At 44.2% G+C, this 18,121-nt stretch overlaps 1 protein-coding gene across 5 annotated transcripts in view; it reads left to right on the top strand.

The window, feature by feature from the left end:
* Positions 1 to 18,121, top strand: part of amph (amphiphysin) — a 452,493-nt gene that overhangs the window by 167,466 nt on the left and 266,906 nt on the right. For all 5 annotated transcript variants that reach the window (XM_072467226.1, XM_072467225.1, XM_072467224.1 and 2 more), the window contains exons 3-4: positions 8,623 to 8,677; positions 13,957 to 14,051. In XM_072467226.1, the coding sequence (XP_072323327.1) occupies positions 8,623 to 8,677; positions 13,957 to 14,051 (150 nt within the window). The remainder of the gene's footprint in view (positions 1 to 8,622; positions 8,678 to 13,956; positions 14,052 to 18,121) is intronic.

The raw sequence follows: 18,121 nt of genomic DNA, 5'->3' as shown, positions 1-18,121 counted from the left end.
ATTTGCTACCAGGCTCTTATATGTTCTTATCCAAATAATTTACCCTGTCACTCCAATTGTGCTCATTTCAACAGCTATCAGTGTACTTGATTCTATCCCAACTATTTCAAAATCAGTATCTCTATGGAATATGTGTCAATGCCTTAATCACTTAATGATGTTATTTCACAGGGCAGCACGGTGGCACAGTGGTAGCACTGCAGCCTCACGGCGCCGAGGTCCCAGGTTCGATCCCAGCTCTGGGTCACTGTCCGTGTGGAGTTTGCACATTCTCCCGTGTTTGCGTGGGTTTCGCCCCCACAACCCAAAGATGCGCAAGGTAGGTGGATTGAACACGCTAAATTGCCCCTTAATTGACTTACTAAATTGCCCCTTAATTGGAAAAATGAATTGGGTACTCTAAATTTATTTTTAAATTTTTAAAAAAGTGATGTTATTTCACTCTTTTGGCCCCATTGACCATTTCCGGCCATGCTATTTGTCAAGTAGTGTTCATGCATGGGGCCTGCTCTTCAATGCATAGTAGCAAACCTGCCTATTAGTCACTTCACACGTAATTCATCTGCACATGCACACAGTTTTCACAGAAAACAATGTCATACCACACATTCGGGGACCGTTTGTGATCTTATCAAAAGATCTCAAGGTTGTTGCTCATCTCTCCACATATGGTCTCGTGCCTTGGGTGGTGGCCAGAGTATCAGGCTTTGTTCTCTTAAATAAGCATAGACAAGGACACAAGCATTACCAAGAGAACGTTTATCAATTTACTAGCCTCCTCTAGACTTTCCCCTTCATATTAATGCCAGACTGAAATATTCCATTGAATTTCACCCCATATTCCAATTCCCATTTCCTGTTTTGATTTCCTGTCTCAATTGTCTTCCCTCAGTTACTTAATCTTATCCCAACCATGAGCCCTGGATAAATCCTGCAGTCCAATAAAATATCTTCATGTTTAAAACGGAAATCAAACATTTCCATTTGATTCCAGGCAGTAACATTGTGATTACTTGTTCTTTGTCTTAAGTTACATCTTTGTAAGGTAAATTGCTAAATTACTTTTTCTGTCTGCATCAAACTTAAAATTTGTAATTCCCAATTCCTGTAAAAATAAATATACACCTTCAGCTGTTAACAGGCAAGGGTTAATTCTCTGCTAATTTGGAAAAGGGGCGGAGTGAAAGTTTTCAACTGAACGTCATTACGTCACCACCTCGCTTTGTTGGACTCGTTTTCTTTAACAATCACCACTTTACACTCCAATCTCGGAATTTTTCCGTCTTTCTTCATGTGTCAGTTGTGTTAGGAATAATTCTTTTTTTGAACCTGACAAGAAGTTTTAACTCGAGATCAATCCAATACACGACTGGCTATAAACATTTCAAATATTCCAAATTCCAATAAATCCCATTAATTTTAATTATCGCACCCGTACACGTGTGAATTTGTATCCGGATTAAAATTCCCACATATTGATCAAAAATATCCTGGAATCATGGCTCTGGCCAGAAAAACTGCCATCACTGAGTTCCTATAAATCAACATTTAAACTTTATATTGCGTAATTCAGACACATGTTTCTGGGCAATTTAAAAATCAGTTGTCTGCTGAAATAGTTAACTTCTGTGCTCCAATTTTATCTTCACATAAAGAAATCTTAACATTTCCCATGTGCAGACTCGATGGGCCGAATGGCCTCCTTCTGCACTATGTTCTATGTAATGTTTTTTGAAGAGTCCAAATTGAATCACTGCCAAACTACACCCTGACCTTGACCAGACAATAATCTCATATTTCTCTTGTCGGGATCTGTTTGCGCAGTATTTTCAATTCTAAGACACGTTTAATATCTCTCAAGGATTTCCCACTAATTTCTACTCCTTAATAGTATTTCTAACCACCCGGTTCACCCGACGCCGATCACGTCATAAAGAGAGTTAGGGAGTCATGGTCACAGATCTACAAGTCTATCACCTCGCTACCGCTGATCCGCTCTTTCCTGAGCTGCCTTCACGACCTCTGCTAACGTTAGCTGTTGTTGTTCTACCTCCAAGGACAGTGCTTCCCTCTCATGGGCACCGGCCTACATCAACATATTAGTTATTGAGCCAGAACCCCAGTCCGCCGCATTGCATCCTGGAACACGATAGGTCTCAGGTTCAAGCTCCTTGAGTGTCTGTCTCTTTCTGTTCAACATTGCTACTGAATCCTCTCTGACTACGTCAAATATGTCTTGGATTACTCCAAGGGATCTTTATATTTCAGACACAATGTAATTGAGAGAACAACGACAATAAGTTAATTTACTCTACTTTATTGATAAGAATAATATGATATAAGAATATAATATAAGCAAAGTATAAGATAAGAAAACAACACAAGAATCTCTCGCTCGTCGGGGACCGTGGGACGTTCGAGATTCGACTCCTGGCACCTGTCGTGTCTCAGGTCCGAGGTGAAGTCCAGCGAACTAGCAGAAGGGCCTCTCAGTTATACAGTGGAATAAACCAGTCTGGAAGAGATAAGTGGCTGGGAAAGTCAGCAAGATGTTGCAAATAGTTGGATAACAAGCAGAGCTTGGCATGAGAACGCCTGAGTTTGAACACCTGGCGCTTTATGTCCCAGTCAACATCCTGGCCCTGGAAGGCTGGCAAGTATCCTCACAGTGGACAGAATTAACACATCCCTTACAAATAGTAATAGAAATAATAGTAGTAAGGGTGGACTGAATAGAAGTCTTGCATTTTTGCAACACTTTCATGATCTCAGAATGTTCCACAACATTTTACACTCAAATATCTTTGAAGTTTAGTTTGGGATAGTGGGTCGCCAGGCATTACCATCCAAACTGCTTGCAACCCCAGTCTGGCCTAGAGAGCTGTTGACCAATCAGATTTAGCCAATTGCTCTCTGAGCAAACTTCCTCCCGAGGGTGGGGCGGAAACCCACCTCCAGCCAATTAACTCTTGTTAGAGTGTTAAATGGCTGCATTGGTAGAGTGTGTTCTCCGCCGACTCTTCAGCTGGATGGAAGGGATGCCCCACTATCCGAGAAAGACTGGTAATGTGGTTGACTCTTAACTTTCCTTTGAAAAATGAACGGCATAGTGGCACAGTGATTAGCACTGGGACTACGGCGCTGAGGACCTGGGTTCGATCCCGGCTCTGGGTCACTGTCTGTGTGGAGTTTGCACATTCTTCCCTTGTGTGCGTGGGTTTCCCCCCCACAACCCAAAGATGTGTAGGTTAGGTAGATTGGCCATGCTAAATTGCGCCTTAATTGGAAAACAAAATAATTGGGTACTCTAAATTTATAAAAGAAATTTCAAAAAACTTTCCTCTGAAATGATCCAGCAAGCCACTGAGTTCAAGGGAAATGAGTGATAGGCAACAAATTGTCTTGCCAATGTACCCATATCCCCATGAAAGAATATATTTCAAAAAATATCTTCCATGCCAACACATGCCCCCCAGCCATCCCCCATGGCTCCATATAACCCCTCTTGCCAACTCGTGCCAGCCCACCCACAACTCTTTCCCCTTACACTCAACATTTCAGTATCCATTATAGGCAGATCTCAGGAGTCACGTTAAGATGAAATAAAATACAGTTATAAATATATTTACAGATTTCACTGAATTAAAGCAACACTCTAATACATGAAAGCCCATTCAAAACTTTTAAACCTCCCAAGTATTTAATCACTTAATAAAAACATACTTATATTCATTATGCCACATATTCATAATGCCACATGAAAGACAGTTGTTAAGGACAGAAGGGGGTTAATTTAAATCGCACTACTTCATTTCTCACCACCTGCCCCTAAACAAAAAGTTGTTTCGATTTCATTCCCCCTTTTTAAGCAGTGATGTACTTGCCAACTATTCAGTTTTGGTGTGATCCAATTTCCAGTAATAAGCCATAGCAAACTTGAGATAGGATTAACTCAAAGGGTACTTTATTTGCACATACATAAATTGCAAGAAGAGGATCGCAACATTGCTTTCTTTACATTCATACAGTAAAAGAGGGATAGAGAAAAGAAGGATTTACAATGCGGAGATCGCAAAGAATTCATTTGGGTTCCAGAGTCCAGAATCAAAGCGCAATAAAGTATTCCTTCATGGAGGTGGGTAAGCTGAAAACCGATGCTGAATAATTCATTTTTCCATGGTGGTGTCGACTTCACGTGATGGAATATGCATGCAGAGATGTCTTGTAGGCAATGGTACAAGCTTTCCAGGAGAGACAGTGTAGATGGGACCAGGTCTCCAATGGGGGTCAGAGCTCCTTGTCTGTGAGGCTACCAGTTAGATGGTAAAACGGGAGACTACAACTTTCCAGTACAGCAAGGTAATATTACTGGCTCCACAAACCATGTCACATAACTCCCACTTCTTCACGCTGTCTGTGACAAAGGGTGTGTATCCCTCGTCTGGGTTCCAAGATTGTTGGATGTCTCAACCTTTAAGAATTGAAAGGAAGATTGTTGGCCCCTTTGTCTTAAAGAGATGTTGACTCTTATTGGCATGCCTGGGTTATGAAATGCAGATGGCCTTTGCACAGCTCTCTTTGAATTTGGTCTGTGCAGCCCACCGTGCAGCATAAGTTGCTCTTCAGAGATAATGTGTGGGATTCTCCATCGGCCGACACCGAAATCGGAAAAACCCAATTGCGCGTAGAATTGGTCGTGACGCCAAAATTGGGGCCGGTGCTGGGCGCACACCAGAATGCCATGCGCCTGTGCCTCGACAGCGGCGTCAATGTGTTCTACTCCGCACGTACAAGGAATGCCGTTGGCATATCATTGACGGGCCTGACACGGTATTCTCCGGGGCCTCCACGATGCTCTGCCACCACTGGGGAGAATTATCGATGGCAAGGTTCACTTGTGGTTTTAAAAATCGGGAAATGAGCACCGGTGCTGTTGAGAGAGAGGAGGTAAGACATGCAAGGCATGACTAGCAGCGTGGTGTAATGACAACATTCTCTCGCTCAATGTCAGCAAAACTAAAGAGCTGTTCTTGACTTCAGGAAGCAAAGTATCATACACACCCTTGTCTGTATCAATGGTACCGAGGAGGAGATGGTTGACAGCTTCAAATTCCTTACTGCACACATCACCAACAATCTGTCCTGGTCCACCCACATCGACACCATGACCAAGGAAGCACCACAGTGCCTATACTTTCTAATGAAACTGAGGAAATTCGGCATGTCCACATTGACTCTTACCAATTTTTACAGATGCACCATTGAAAGCATCCTATCTGGCTGTTTCACAGCCTGGTAGGGCAACTGCTTGGCCCAAGACCGTAAGAAACGACACCGAGTTGTGAATACAGCCCGGTCCATCACGCAAACCCGCTTCCCATCCAAAAAACTCTGTCTACACCTCCCGTTGCCTTGGGAAAGCGGGCAGCTTAATCAAAGACACCCCACCCGGGTTATTCTCTCTTCCAACCTCTTCCACCGGGCAGGGGATACAAAAGTCTGAGAACACACACTAACATATTTAAAAACAGCCTCTTCCCCCTGTTACCAGACTCCTGAATGACCCTCTTATGGACTGAATTGACTCTCCACACATCTTCTCTACTGAGTAGTACTACACTCCGTATGCTTCATCCTATGTCTGTGTCTATGTATTTACATTGTGTATTTATTGTATTTTCTATGCTTTTCACGTATAGAACGATCTGTCTGGACTGTACGCAGAACAATACCTTTTACTGTACCTCGGTACACGTGACAATAAGCATGATGAAGTCTTTGCAAAAGTAAAATGGCAGCTGCTGTTGTTGAATATACTGGCCCACTATGATTCCACAAAGTAACTAATATCAGCATACGATGGCTCCCCTTATGTAGCAGGAGCAGTCTCTCACATCATGGGGGAAATGGCATAGAAAGACCCATTGCCCACAAATCCAGGGCCCTCCACGCTACTCACAAAGTGAGAAGGAGGGTTTGTCTGTTATTTTTGGTGGAAGGGAATTCCACCAGTATGTCTATGGCTGGCAAACTGGCTGGGCCTTTTCAAAGATAATAAAGTGACCCCCCCCCGCCTCCCCCCTCATTGTATCATCCCAGATCCAATGTTACTTGTTACTGGCAGCCGATGAATATTCCCTGAAGCATCACCCTGGTGGGCGAATAGCAGTGAAGACTCAGGGTTTGATATGGAGGCTGGAGAAACTGGTCTGCCTCCAGTCCCAGTACTGAGGTTGAACCTGCATTGGTGATCCTCAGGCACTCCTTGAGGAAGCTAAGGTCGCCTGTGCACTTCATACCCCCCCCCCCCCCCCCACCCCCACCCCCCCGATCAGGTTCCACCTGCCACGGACCCGAGGCCGACCGCTGAAAGGCATTGTGGGAGCGACGGGGATGAAACGGACATGAGGCGGGAGTGATGTTATGGCCCTCAAGAAGACCACGGGGAATCATTGATTGATTTCCCCATGGGGCTCATGGATGACGAGTTCCCGTTTTGAGCAGGGAGAGGTTCGCTAGTAGAACTTTAAATTCTGAGTCATAGACACGGACTGGGATTCCAGATGGTTCTGGCCTGGGACGCTAGCTTTGTATACCATGGTTTCAGGTTTGGTTCTGTTTAAGAATAAAGCTTTATTTCAGTTAGCCTGGCCTCTGCTGGAATGATCACATACAGCCACTCATTTGTTTCCTTGGAGTGCCTGAAAATCTAGACAAAAAACTCAGCTGTGCAGCTGAAGAGCTGCACGTTTCTTTTCAGTTAGAGCCTGGCACTCTGAATAAATATGGGAAAATTCCGCCCAAGAATCCTTTGTGCTATGAAACTGTACCTCGGACCCCCGCTGGGATAGTTATGGCTATAGAAAGTAGCCAAACATTAAAATTAACATAATGATAGCCCTGAGGGTAATGTCAACTAACAGCTACTGTAACTGCCAAATCAGATTATTTTAAACTTTCACTAACACAGGCAGCTTATTTCTGATATAATGTTTAAAGAGCTGGGGATTTAAGTAACTTCACAACCTGAGGATTCATTTCACCTCTCTTTGATATCGGCAGGTTGGTTTCTTTTATTTTAAAGGGCTGGTGATTTATAGGGCTTCACAGCTTGATACTCCTACAGACCTTCTGCACCCCACAGAGGTTTTATGATTACTCTAAAATCTAACTCCTACACTGGAGTCCAATCTGAACTTAGCAATCTGTTCAAATGACCCTGCTGAGTTAGGTTTCCCTTATGTGTGAGTCACAGCCTTCCCCCTATTGCCTAACAGTGAAAAATGGATCTGACAGAAATGGGAACCAGATTTCTAGATAGCGATAAAAGAGAACGCTGTGCCTGCTTTCGGATTGCAGAACGTAGACTTTTTGCCATCTAAGAGATTGGTGGGACTCGGTTCAATTGGCTGGCTGGTGGCCAATGAATGGGTCAGAAGGCTGTATTCTGCTCAGTAACAGCCGATGATTGGATCCTGCCCATGCAGGATGATTTTTCAGAGATCCAAGGAAAGACAGTTGAGACTTGGATGCTCAGAGGAAAGGGGCTGCTCTCTCTTTCACTCTTGTTTTCTTCAGAAAAGCTGTATAGCTGCTGCATTTCTGAAACTGCAGACACCTGAATGAATCTACAGTGAAAACCATTACAGACTGGAAACAGAAATCTTGAACTGAAAGCCTGAAATGAAGAAAGGTGTGCGAGAAAACAACCATCCGAAACAAAGGCTTTTATCCCTTTTGCTTATTATTTTTCACTGCCCTTTTCCCCTCTGTTTATCTGTCTTGTGTGTGTGTGTAGAAGATGGAACAAGTTTAAGTGGAGGGGGGTTAAGAATTGGAAAATAGTTAACCTATTGAATCTGCTGCATATTTAATCATAGTTCTTGCTGTTAATAAAGTTAATTGTATTTAAATTTTACAAACCTTGTGTCGAGTTATTGGGCAGCCAAGGGCCAAAGACTTTGGGTGTTTTCCTAAGAATTATTTATTAATTTCAATTGCGTTGTGACTCCGGGTCAAGTTGGGCTGGAATTGACCGTGCACTAGTCCAGGAGGTTGTAATAGAATATCCGTGGCGTCTCCATAACTCCACAAAAAAATAGGCCTTGGTGTTTGACGAGGGTTCAGCGACAGTTGAGGTGAGTAGGAATGAAGAGCAGAAACACAAGGTCATTAACATTATTCGATATTCACCTCAGCTACCCTTCACTGGATCTGTAAAATTGGTTTGGAGATTTATTATGTTATTTTTGAGTGACTAATTACAAAGCATCTTGAGCAAGGTGAGCTATCTAAGCCTGCGGTGTTTGTCTTGATAGCCTCCTTGCATTTTAACTTTAGTCTAGAGAGTCCACCTGCATGAGATTGTATCTGAAACAGATACCTGGTATTGCCATTTTTATTGACCTTCTCTGAGGGTGGGGTGTGGCAGAGTCCATTTTGCAAATGATCACTGGTGATCTGTTGGTAACTTGCCAGGCAAACAATCCAATTTATTTGAACAATTTCTGAATCCCTTTCAGTTTCACTTTGCGAACAGTGTATATTATCGTATTAAATTGGCATGCTTTCCACACACTGCTCACTGACCGGAGGATTTTTTATTCTTGTGCTTTTTTTCAGGCTGAAGGCAGTCGACTACAGAGGGAACTACGGGGCTATCTAACTGCAGTGAAAGGTTGTAACGCCATTTTGTTTTATGATTTGTTTTTTGTGCTGGACATGGATCTCAACACAATTATTCTGCAATTCTTTCCTACATAGTGGGTCCCCTCTGAGACCTATCATTTCTAAAATGATAAAATCTTCACCGTTATGCCTGGTGCATATATATTCACTCAACAGAATCATGGGTTTTACAATCAGCACCCACAAGGCTATAGCCCCATTTAGACTTCACAATCCCACCTAGTTTGGCTCCCCATAGGATTGCTCATAAAACTGGCAGACCTGTTTCTCTGCCTATTCTTCAATATTACATGCAAAAAACCTCAAAACTTTATGTGGCTTTGTTCAAACAAAATATAGGTGACATTTGGGCATCAAACCTTGTTAAATCTTTAGTTTTCAAGGTTTTGGAGAAAATCATTTTTGTAACACTTTGGAAGAACCAAAGTTGCTGTTGCCAGGGAACAAGCCCCATATGTTGTCAAATCAGGGCCGAGATCACCTCATGTTGAAAATCATTAAGAAAAAGGTGCAGTTTGTGAAGAGTTTATTAGTTAATACCCCTAAAACTGAATTATGAATAGATTAAGATGATTCTCTCCAATTCATGTGTTTGTTAATGGCTTGGTGATGATGAGAATGTATCTGCTGAATGTGCTTTTATCAAATTGAATGAATCAGGATGAATACTCATGTTACAGAGTCAGGGCTTGGATTTCCGCTCCCAAGACGAGCTTGCAGTGTCAGAAAAATTCCCGACTCGAGGGGGGGGGGGCACAGTGGTTAGCACTGCTGCCTACGGCACTGAGGACCCGGGGCCACTGTCTGTGTGGAGTTTCTCCCTGTGTCTGGGTGGGTTTCACCCCCACAACCAAAAGATGTGCAGGGTAGGTGGATTGGCCACGCTAAATTGTCCCTTAATTAGAAAAAAATAATAACTGGGTACTCTAAATTTTAAGAAAAAAAAAGAAAAATTCCCGACTCAGCACACCTGCCTCTGGAGAAACAGTCCCAAATGTTTTTGTTCCAGGGGGCAGGCACATGCTGGAGTCGGCCCACCGTCCCCGGAAGCAACTCTGAGACATCGCCCTTCCTGGCAAAAATAGGATCTGTCGAAAACAAAGGCAGGACTGACTTCTGGATCTATGATCCCTCCACCATTTTGGATAAGGTGCTGAGTACCCACTCTCCCTGAAAATTATGCCCTGATGTTAACCCATAAGTCGAAGTGATTTACTTGGTGTAATCCTTCAAAAAGATTTATTTGGTAAACCATCACGGGAGACTACTTTTAAAAGGATAGAAATTGCTGAATGAAGACAAGACCACAGTTCACCTCATTCAACTTCTGCCATCCTATATCCATGATACAGCATTATTGGAGCTGCTGACTAAGTAGTATGAAACTACTTCTTGTATTCACAAGATTAACATTGCAAACAATTTAATGTTAAGTCTTAGAATGATTTTTAAGGGAAACTGAGAGCGGCAGGACAAATTTCATATTGCTCGACAGGCTTAGTAATTTTACTGGCGATTGAAATTTTCGAATGGCTATTTGCCTGGTTTTAAAGCAGGCAGTCCAGTTTTTAGCTGACCTGTCCACTGTTTGGTACTGGTTGCCTTTATATCCAGTACTCTTGGGTTGGGATGGAAGGATCATTAAGAGTCAGCCACCTGAAGTAATTCTGCAAAATACAGGAGTCTACAAGGCAGTGACGAGCCAGGATTCAGTTGCTGTTCCATATAGTTTTCACTTGAAATTAAACCATTATAGTCGCAAACACAGGTGATTCTGATGGATTTTTTAGTTTGGGATGGGAGGCTCAGGGTCATGTCATCACCAGGCATGATGATATTTTAATTTTTTATTTTTTATTTGAAGTACCCAATTCATTTTTTTTCCAATTTGGAGGCAATTTAGCATGGCCAACCCACCCTGCACACTTTTTTGATTTGGAATTGGATTGGATTGAATTTGTTTATTGTCACGTGTACTGAGGTACAGTGAAAAGTATTGTTCTGCATTCAGCTCAGGCTAATCATTCTGTTTATGAAAATAAAAGACATAGGACAAACATAAAATACACAATATAAATACAGACACGGGTGAAGCGTACATGAGTGTAGTACTACTCTGTGGAGAAGATGTGTGAAGAGATCAGATCAGTCCATAAGAGGGTCTTTTAGGAGTCTAGTTACAGCAGGGAAGAAGCTGTTTATGAATCTGTTAGTGCGTGTTCTCAGACTTTTATATCTCCTGCCCAATGGAAGAAATTGGAAGACTGAATAAGCCAGGTGGGAGGGTCTTTGATTATGCTGCCCACTTTCCCAAGGCAGCGGGAGGTGTAGACAGAATCAATGGATGGGAGGCAGATTCGTGTGATGGACTGGGCTGTGTTCACGACTTGTTCCTTGCAGTCTTGGGCCAAGTAGTTGCCATACCAGGCTGTGATACAGCCAGATAGGATGTTTTCTCTGGTGCATCTGTAAAAGTTGGTAAGAGTCAATGTGGACAAGCCGAATTTCCTTAGTTTCCTGAGAAATTATAGTGTATAGGTGCTGTTGTGCTTTCTTGATGGTAGCGTTGAAGTGGGTGGACCAGGACAGATTGTTGGTGATGGGCACACCTCGGAATTTGAAGCTGCTAATCATCTCCACTTCGGCCCTGTTGATACAGACAGGGGTGTGTACGATACTTTGCTTCCTGAAGTCTATGACCAACTCTTTAGTTTGGCTGATATTGAGGGGGAGATTATTGTCATTACACCACTCCACTAGGTCCTCTATCTCCCTCCTGTAATCTGACTTATCGTTGTTTGAGATCCGACCCACTACGGTTTGCCAGCAAACTTGTAGATGGAGTTGGAGCCAAATTTTGCCACGTAGTCTTGTGTGTATAGGGAGTATAGTAGGGGGCTAAGTACGCAGCATTGCGGGGAACCTATATTGAGGACTATCGTGGACGAGGTATTGTTGTTTATCCTTACTGATTGTGGTCTATGGGACGGGAAGTCGAGGATCCAGTTGCAGAGTGAGGAGCCATGTCCTAGGTTTTGAAGCTTTGATATGAGCTTGGCTGGATTATGGTGTTGAAGGCAGAGCTGTAGTCAATAAATAGGAGTCTGATGTAGGAGTCCTTGTTGTGGAGATGGCGTCTGCTGTGGACCAGTGGCATCTTTGGGTTATGGGGATGGGACCCATGCAGACATGGGGAGAATGTGCAGACTTCACACGGTCAGTGAACCAGGGCCAGGATCGAACCTGGGTCCTCGGTGCCGTGAGGCAGCAGTGCTAAGCACTGCGCCATCGTGCCGTCATGGTGATGTTATCTATGTGAACACCAATGTCTTTCCCAGTGCACTGTGTTGTTGCTGGAGCTGCCTGGTCTGATGTCATTTTTTCTTGGCCCCCAATGATAGCCGTCCTTAACTAACTTCTTACCTCATTTGAAGTAATTTACATTCGTGAAGTGACTGTCCTGGTATAATCAGGGGAAGTTAATTTTTGTTTTCCCGTATTGAAAGTGTCAAACAACTTTTTTTTAATGCAAATTCAGGTCAGTCAGGTTAAAAGTGACTATTCTGGGGCGGCGTTTTCAGAACCCCAAAATGTATCATGGAGTTCAACCAACCTCTCCCTTTAACGGATTTGTTGCTTTTCCTAGCACACGACTTTTTCCCTAGGTGTGGGGTTACAATTATGGACACATGGGTTTTTAAACACAAAACGCTGTTTATTCCATGAACTCAACTTAACATCTTAAATAAACATTGGATCTCTTAACACCCCTTACTTCAAAGATAACTCAGAAAATATTGCAACAGTAAATAACTCCTTAAAATGTTCCTTCAAACTTCCAAGAGACGTAACCCCTTTAAACAGTATCACATCAGGTTAAAGGATATATATATTTTCGGTAGAATGGCAGAGACATATTAGCTGGTTGACTTCTGCTCCAGCACCTTGTATTTTTTCCTGCAAACTGCAAAACTAAACTGCAAAATGGCTGACCTGAGCTGAGCTCCACCCACTCTATGACATCACTGTTTTCTTAAAGGTACATTGCTTAAACATCCAGTTCTTAAAGGCACTCGTGCATGACAGTGACTCTAACTCTGAATTATCCAAGCAGGGTATTGGCAGAAGCTCCATAGAAAAACTAGACAGTCATTTTCCCTCAGCAAAACCCAATAACCGACTCTAACAACAGCAAATTTATTACAGTCAGCGTAATGGTTTTGGTGGGATTCCCACCTGCACTTGGGCACTCACCACTTGGGGTGCAGCAGGAAATGTCCATTGCTATGAGTGACCACTGACCCAGCACCTTAACAAAATAGATTATCTTGCAGTAAAATATATTCCTAGTGCACAAAATAGAAAAATCTGCTAGCTTGGCATGGACACTCCAGTGTGCCTAAATTCACTGTCCAGGTCCTTATGTGCTAGGCTCCATTGTGCCTCTCCTTAGAAACAATGGCTGCTCTGATCTATACTGTTGCTGTAGGCGTCCAGAGTTGTCAAGTTGATATGCAGGATGTCACTGGCATTATTGTCCAATTTAAATACAAACGTGCATTCTGAGCAAGATCTCACCTGGGCTGTCATTACAGTCATTGGAAAATTAGGTGGGCTATAAAATGCGCAGGGATGCGAAGTGGACATGTTAGAGGGTGACTGTAGGTATGGATCCGTCCCCATTTCCTGATGCTCGGGCAGCACAAACATAGATGGATATTTTGCTCCACGTTCCAGGTCTCCAAAACAATTGCTGCATTCACCAGTTTATTCATGTCAGAATCTACTTAATTTCTCCTTCATTCATGTGGCCAGTTGTTCAGTACAGTCCAAACTGTGGAAAAAACAACAAGGTTAAGTTTCAATCCTTACTCTTTGATTTGGCTCTGAATCTTAAAAAATGCTCAACCCTCGGTTGATATATAAATAACCTGCCAGTTATTTCTAATCTGTACGATTTGAAGGTGGAGTAATGCATCTACATAATAATAATAGCTTATTGTCACAAGTAGGCTTCAATGAAGTTACTTTGAAAAGTCTCTGGTCACCACATTCCGGCGCCTGTTCGGGGACGCCGGTACTGGAATTGAACCCGCGCTGCTGGTCTTGTTCTGTATTACAAGCCAGCTGTTTAGTCCACTGTGCTAAAACAACCCCATACATACACTGAAAGAAATAATGGTCAACATTATTGATGTAAGTGCAAAATCAATGTGCAAGTGCACACCTCTAAAACCTCTGACAGTCTGATCTATTTATTTTCTTCAGGGATGCAGGAAGCCTCCACAAAGCTCACAGAGTCACTGCATGAGGTCTACGAGCCTGAATGGTATGGCAGGGATGATGTTAAAGCTGTGGGACAGGTAAGATTAAGAGTATATAAATTAAGCTACCTCTTTTGGGAACGCTAATGATGAGAGAACTGGGAAAGTGCGACAGAAATACATGTCTTTTATGATTGGTATAAAGATTGCTAACTTTCACTGCACAAAAATTGTTAGATACAAATTGTGGCTTTATCCGGAAACACTTTAATAGCACAAATACAGGGTCAACGCGGTGGACACCGAGGACCCAGGTTTGATCCTGGCCTCGGGTCACTGTCCGTGTGGAGTTTGCACATTCTCCCCTTGCCTGCGTGGGTTACATCCCCACAACCCAGGGTACACTAAATTGTCCCTTAATTGAAAAAAAGAAAAAATTATTTAAATAAAACAAACACAAACGCTTGTACCTAGCAAGATATTAGACTGTTGCAACAGGGTCATTTGTCACAAAATAGTAACTGAAAATAAATCAAGTGCTGATTCCTGCGCTGTAGTTCCTGGTGTTCTGGACCGGGATTCACCCGCAATTGACTGGGCGGGGTCTATCGTTGCCAAAGAGCGGCGTGAACCGATCCGGCATCGGGCCGCCCGGAAGGTGCGAAATCCTCTGCACTTTCGGGGGCTAGGCCGGCGCTGGAGTGGTTGGTGCCGCGCCAACCAGTGCCAAAGGGCCTCCGCCGGCCGGTGCAAGTTGGCGCATGTGCAGAACCGCTGGCGCGTTTACTCCGCATGCGCAGGGTGTTTCTTCTCCGCGCCGGCCATCGCGGAGCCTTACAGAGGCCGGCGCGGAGGGAAAGAGTGCCCCACAGCACAGGCCCGCCCACAGATCGGTGGGCCCCGATCGCGGGCCAGGACACCGTGGGGGCCCCCTCTGGGGCCAGATCCCCCCCCCCCCCCCACCTCCGAGGACTCCACAAGCAGCCCTCCAAGCGAGGTCCCGCCGGTATGGACCTTGTCTAATCCACGCCGGCGGGTCTAGCTAAAAATGGACGGCCGCTCGGCCCATCGGGGCCCGGAGAATTGCCAACAGCCCTGTCCGGCGCGATTCCCGCCCCCACCCAACACCGGCACAGGAGAATTCGGCAGTCGGCGTTGGAGCGGCGGGTCGGGATTCACGCCGCCCCCTAGCGATTCTCCGAGCCGGCAGGGGGTGGGAGAATCCCGCCCCTGGTCTCTGGGGAGATCATTAACTTTTAGAAAAAAATTCAAACTCCCAGTTGTTAACTGAAAGAATTGCACCATAAGATTCTATGTTTTAAACAAAATCTTTTAATGTACAGGAATTAAACAAAACAAGAACTACTAACTCAACACTATACGCTATACTTTGTAGTCCTTAAGCCTGAATATCTCCACAGATCACTCCCGTTCTATTTTCTTACCACCCAAGAACTTTCCTGTACTACAGGATCTTTAGAGAAGGATGCTAGGAACAAATTTGCGAGGAAATTATAGAGCGGGGCTAAACTTATAGAGTAGTTATAACGGGGGACCTTAGTGACCCAAAAAGAGGCTGGAACAGTTGTAGTGTAAAGGGCAATGGAGGGTAAAACAAGAGTGTGTTCAGGAGAATTTATTTTAGCCGTGTTTACAGTCCAATGAGAAAGGAGAATGAGGTGGGCCAAGTAGATCAAGTGCCTGTAGCCTGTTGCAGAACATATTTAGAGGACAATGATCATTGTATCATATGTTTTCGGTTGGCTATGGAAAAGTACAAACAACAATTCAAAATAATTATCTGGGGGAAAGCCAACTTCAAAGCGGCAAGCCTGTTTCTGGGCCAAATGAATTGGACTCAAAGGTTGGCGGGAAAAATGGTAACTGAACAATGATCAACCTTCGGAGAAGAGATTGATTCAGGCACAGTCGAGGTATGTTCCTTTGAAAGGTTGTGCAAACAAATCCAGATCTCCCTGGATAACATAGAGATTAAGGTGAAGGAAGAAAAACTATGCTTATAACAAATGTGAGGTGGATAATACAGTGGAGAATGTGGCTGAGTGAAGTTTCAGAGGGAAAAGGAAGAAACAAATAAGAGAAGGAAAGAGAGAGTATGAAAAGAGACAGGTGGCTAACATAAAAGGAAATCCAAAAGTTCTCTCTAGTCATAAAAGAATGGTAAAAGGAGGTGTAAGAACCAAAAGTAGGATTTATGTGTGGAGGCAAAGGGCACAGCTGAGGTATTAAATAAATGCTTTGCACCTGTCTTCACCCAATAAGAAGATGCTACCCAGGCTATGGTGAAACAGGGGCAATTAATACACGAGAAGGGTTTAAAATTGAAAAGGAAATGGTCTTGGATAAGCTGCCTGCACTTAAAGCTGATAAACCAGCAGGACTGGATGCAATGCATCCAAGGATGTTGTGGGAAGTGATAGTGGAAATTGAGGAGGCAGTGGTTTTAGTATCCTAAAATAGAACCCAACTATTTCCAATTTGTAAAACTGTGAAGAAATATTACTGCGCCACAGGAGTGATAACACAGACCCATAGGCATCTTTAATGTTAAAACAAACTTTAATTTAATTACAGAATTAACCACAGTAGTACCAAAGAAATAGCTTTACAGTTAATAGTTACTACAGTTACTTTAAGTAAAAGAAGAAACTTTAGGCGCAATTCTCCGGAAAGATTTCTAAGTATAGTGGCAAACGGGAACTGCCGCTAGCTTCCTGGCGCTTAGCCCAGCGAGGCCAGCAACGCTATTCAATGCTAATTGGTCCACTTAACGAGGCTCAATGGGCGTCTCGCCACAAATGAAGGCTCGCCAGCCAATTAGCTGGCATTTCGCTCGCCAGCCCCCTGCTAACAATGTGGAGCAGTACTTAAGCTGCACTTGCTCAGCCAATCCCAGTCAGCTTGCAACAAGGGCAGGAGACAGGCCTCAAGATTTGGAGATGCAGATCTGAGGAGGCTCCTCGACGCAGTGGAGGCCAGGAGGGATGTCCTGTTTCCCCGAGGGTCCTGGAGGCGCAGCCAGTGCTGCCTGGGACGAGGTGGTGGCAGCTGTGGATGCCAGGAGTGTGACTAGGAGGACTGGCCTCCAGTGCCGGAAAAAGGTCAGCAAGACCTTTCCGCACCCACGTGAGCATCCACCCCATCAACTCTGCATGTGACCCCCAATCCTCCCTCCACCCCCCTCTCCCTTCAACCCTCGTCCACCCCACTCCCTTCAAGCCTCCCAATCCTTCCTTCACACCCTCCTCCCACCACTGTGAACCACAGGTGAGGCAAACAATGCCCTCTCTGTCTCCTCAGGAAAAACTGTCGCACAATTTCCGGGAGAGGGCCCAGATTGCCAGTGGGATGCCGGACTTAAGAATCCTCACCTCCTTCGAGGAATGGGCCCTGGAGGTGACTGGAGCCACTCCTTTGCGCTGGAGTGGCCCGCTCCGCCGATTCCCGCAGAATCCCGCCCCTGGTCTCTCCAGCACAAAGTTTAATGCTTGTACCATTCGTTTTTTTGTAGGAATGTGATGTGAACTGTTTTAATAATCAGAGTATCCACCCCCTCTTCCCGTACATTGGTACTGAGGGGAGGGTACCCTGTTTCTCCAACACAAAATGAGTGTTTGTACCGTTCGGCCTTGTATATATTTTTTTACTGTTTTAATAAAAAGATATGGATTCAGCAGTTCAGGGTGCTGTGAATGCTGGCTGTGCGAGATATAGAAAGATGTGTTTCCATGGTAAACATTTGTTATTTTGAATGCTCTCTTTTCCAGCTGAGGGGTGAACTTAGACTTTCAATTGCACCTCTCCCTTCTTGGTCGGGAAAACATGGTAAAAATTGTCTCTGTGGGAGATGCATCCTGCAGTGTGGAGGCGATTGAGAGGAAGAGGAAGAAGATCAGAAGTGGTTCAAGATGCACTGATGGCGCATCAGGGTGGCAGAGATTCACGAAGCAAGAAGCTAATGCAGGCATAATGATGCATCAACAGAGATGCAGAAAGACTTTCAACGATCGCAGGTTTCCCCGAGGGTCCACAGGGCGATTGACAGTGCACATGTTGCCAAGCGAGCCCTGATCATTTACTACTTGAACGTCCAGTCAGTCTGAGACCACAATCGATGGGTTTGGCAGGTGTGGGCAAGGTACCCAAGC

This window comes from Scyliorhinus torazame, chromosome 11, assembly GCF_047496885.1.
Source record: "Scyliorhinus torazame isolate Kashiwa2021f chromosome 11, sScyTor2.1, whole genome shotgun sequence".
Classification (NCBI taxonomy): domain Eukaryota; kingdom Metazoa; phylum Chordata; class Chondrichthyes; order Carcharhiniformes; family Scyliorhinidae; genus Scyliorhinus; species Scyliorhinus torazame.
Note: the sequence above shows the minus strand (reverse complement) of the source record. Positions and strands in the feature narration are given on the sequence as shown.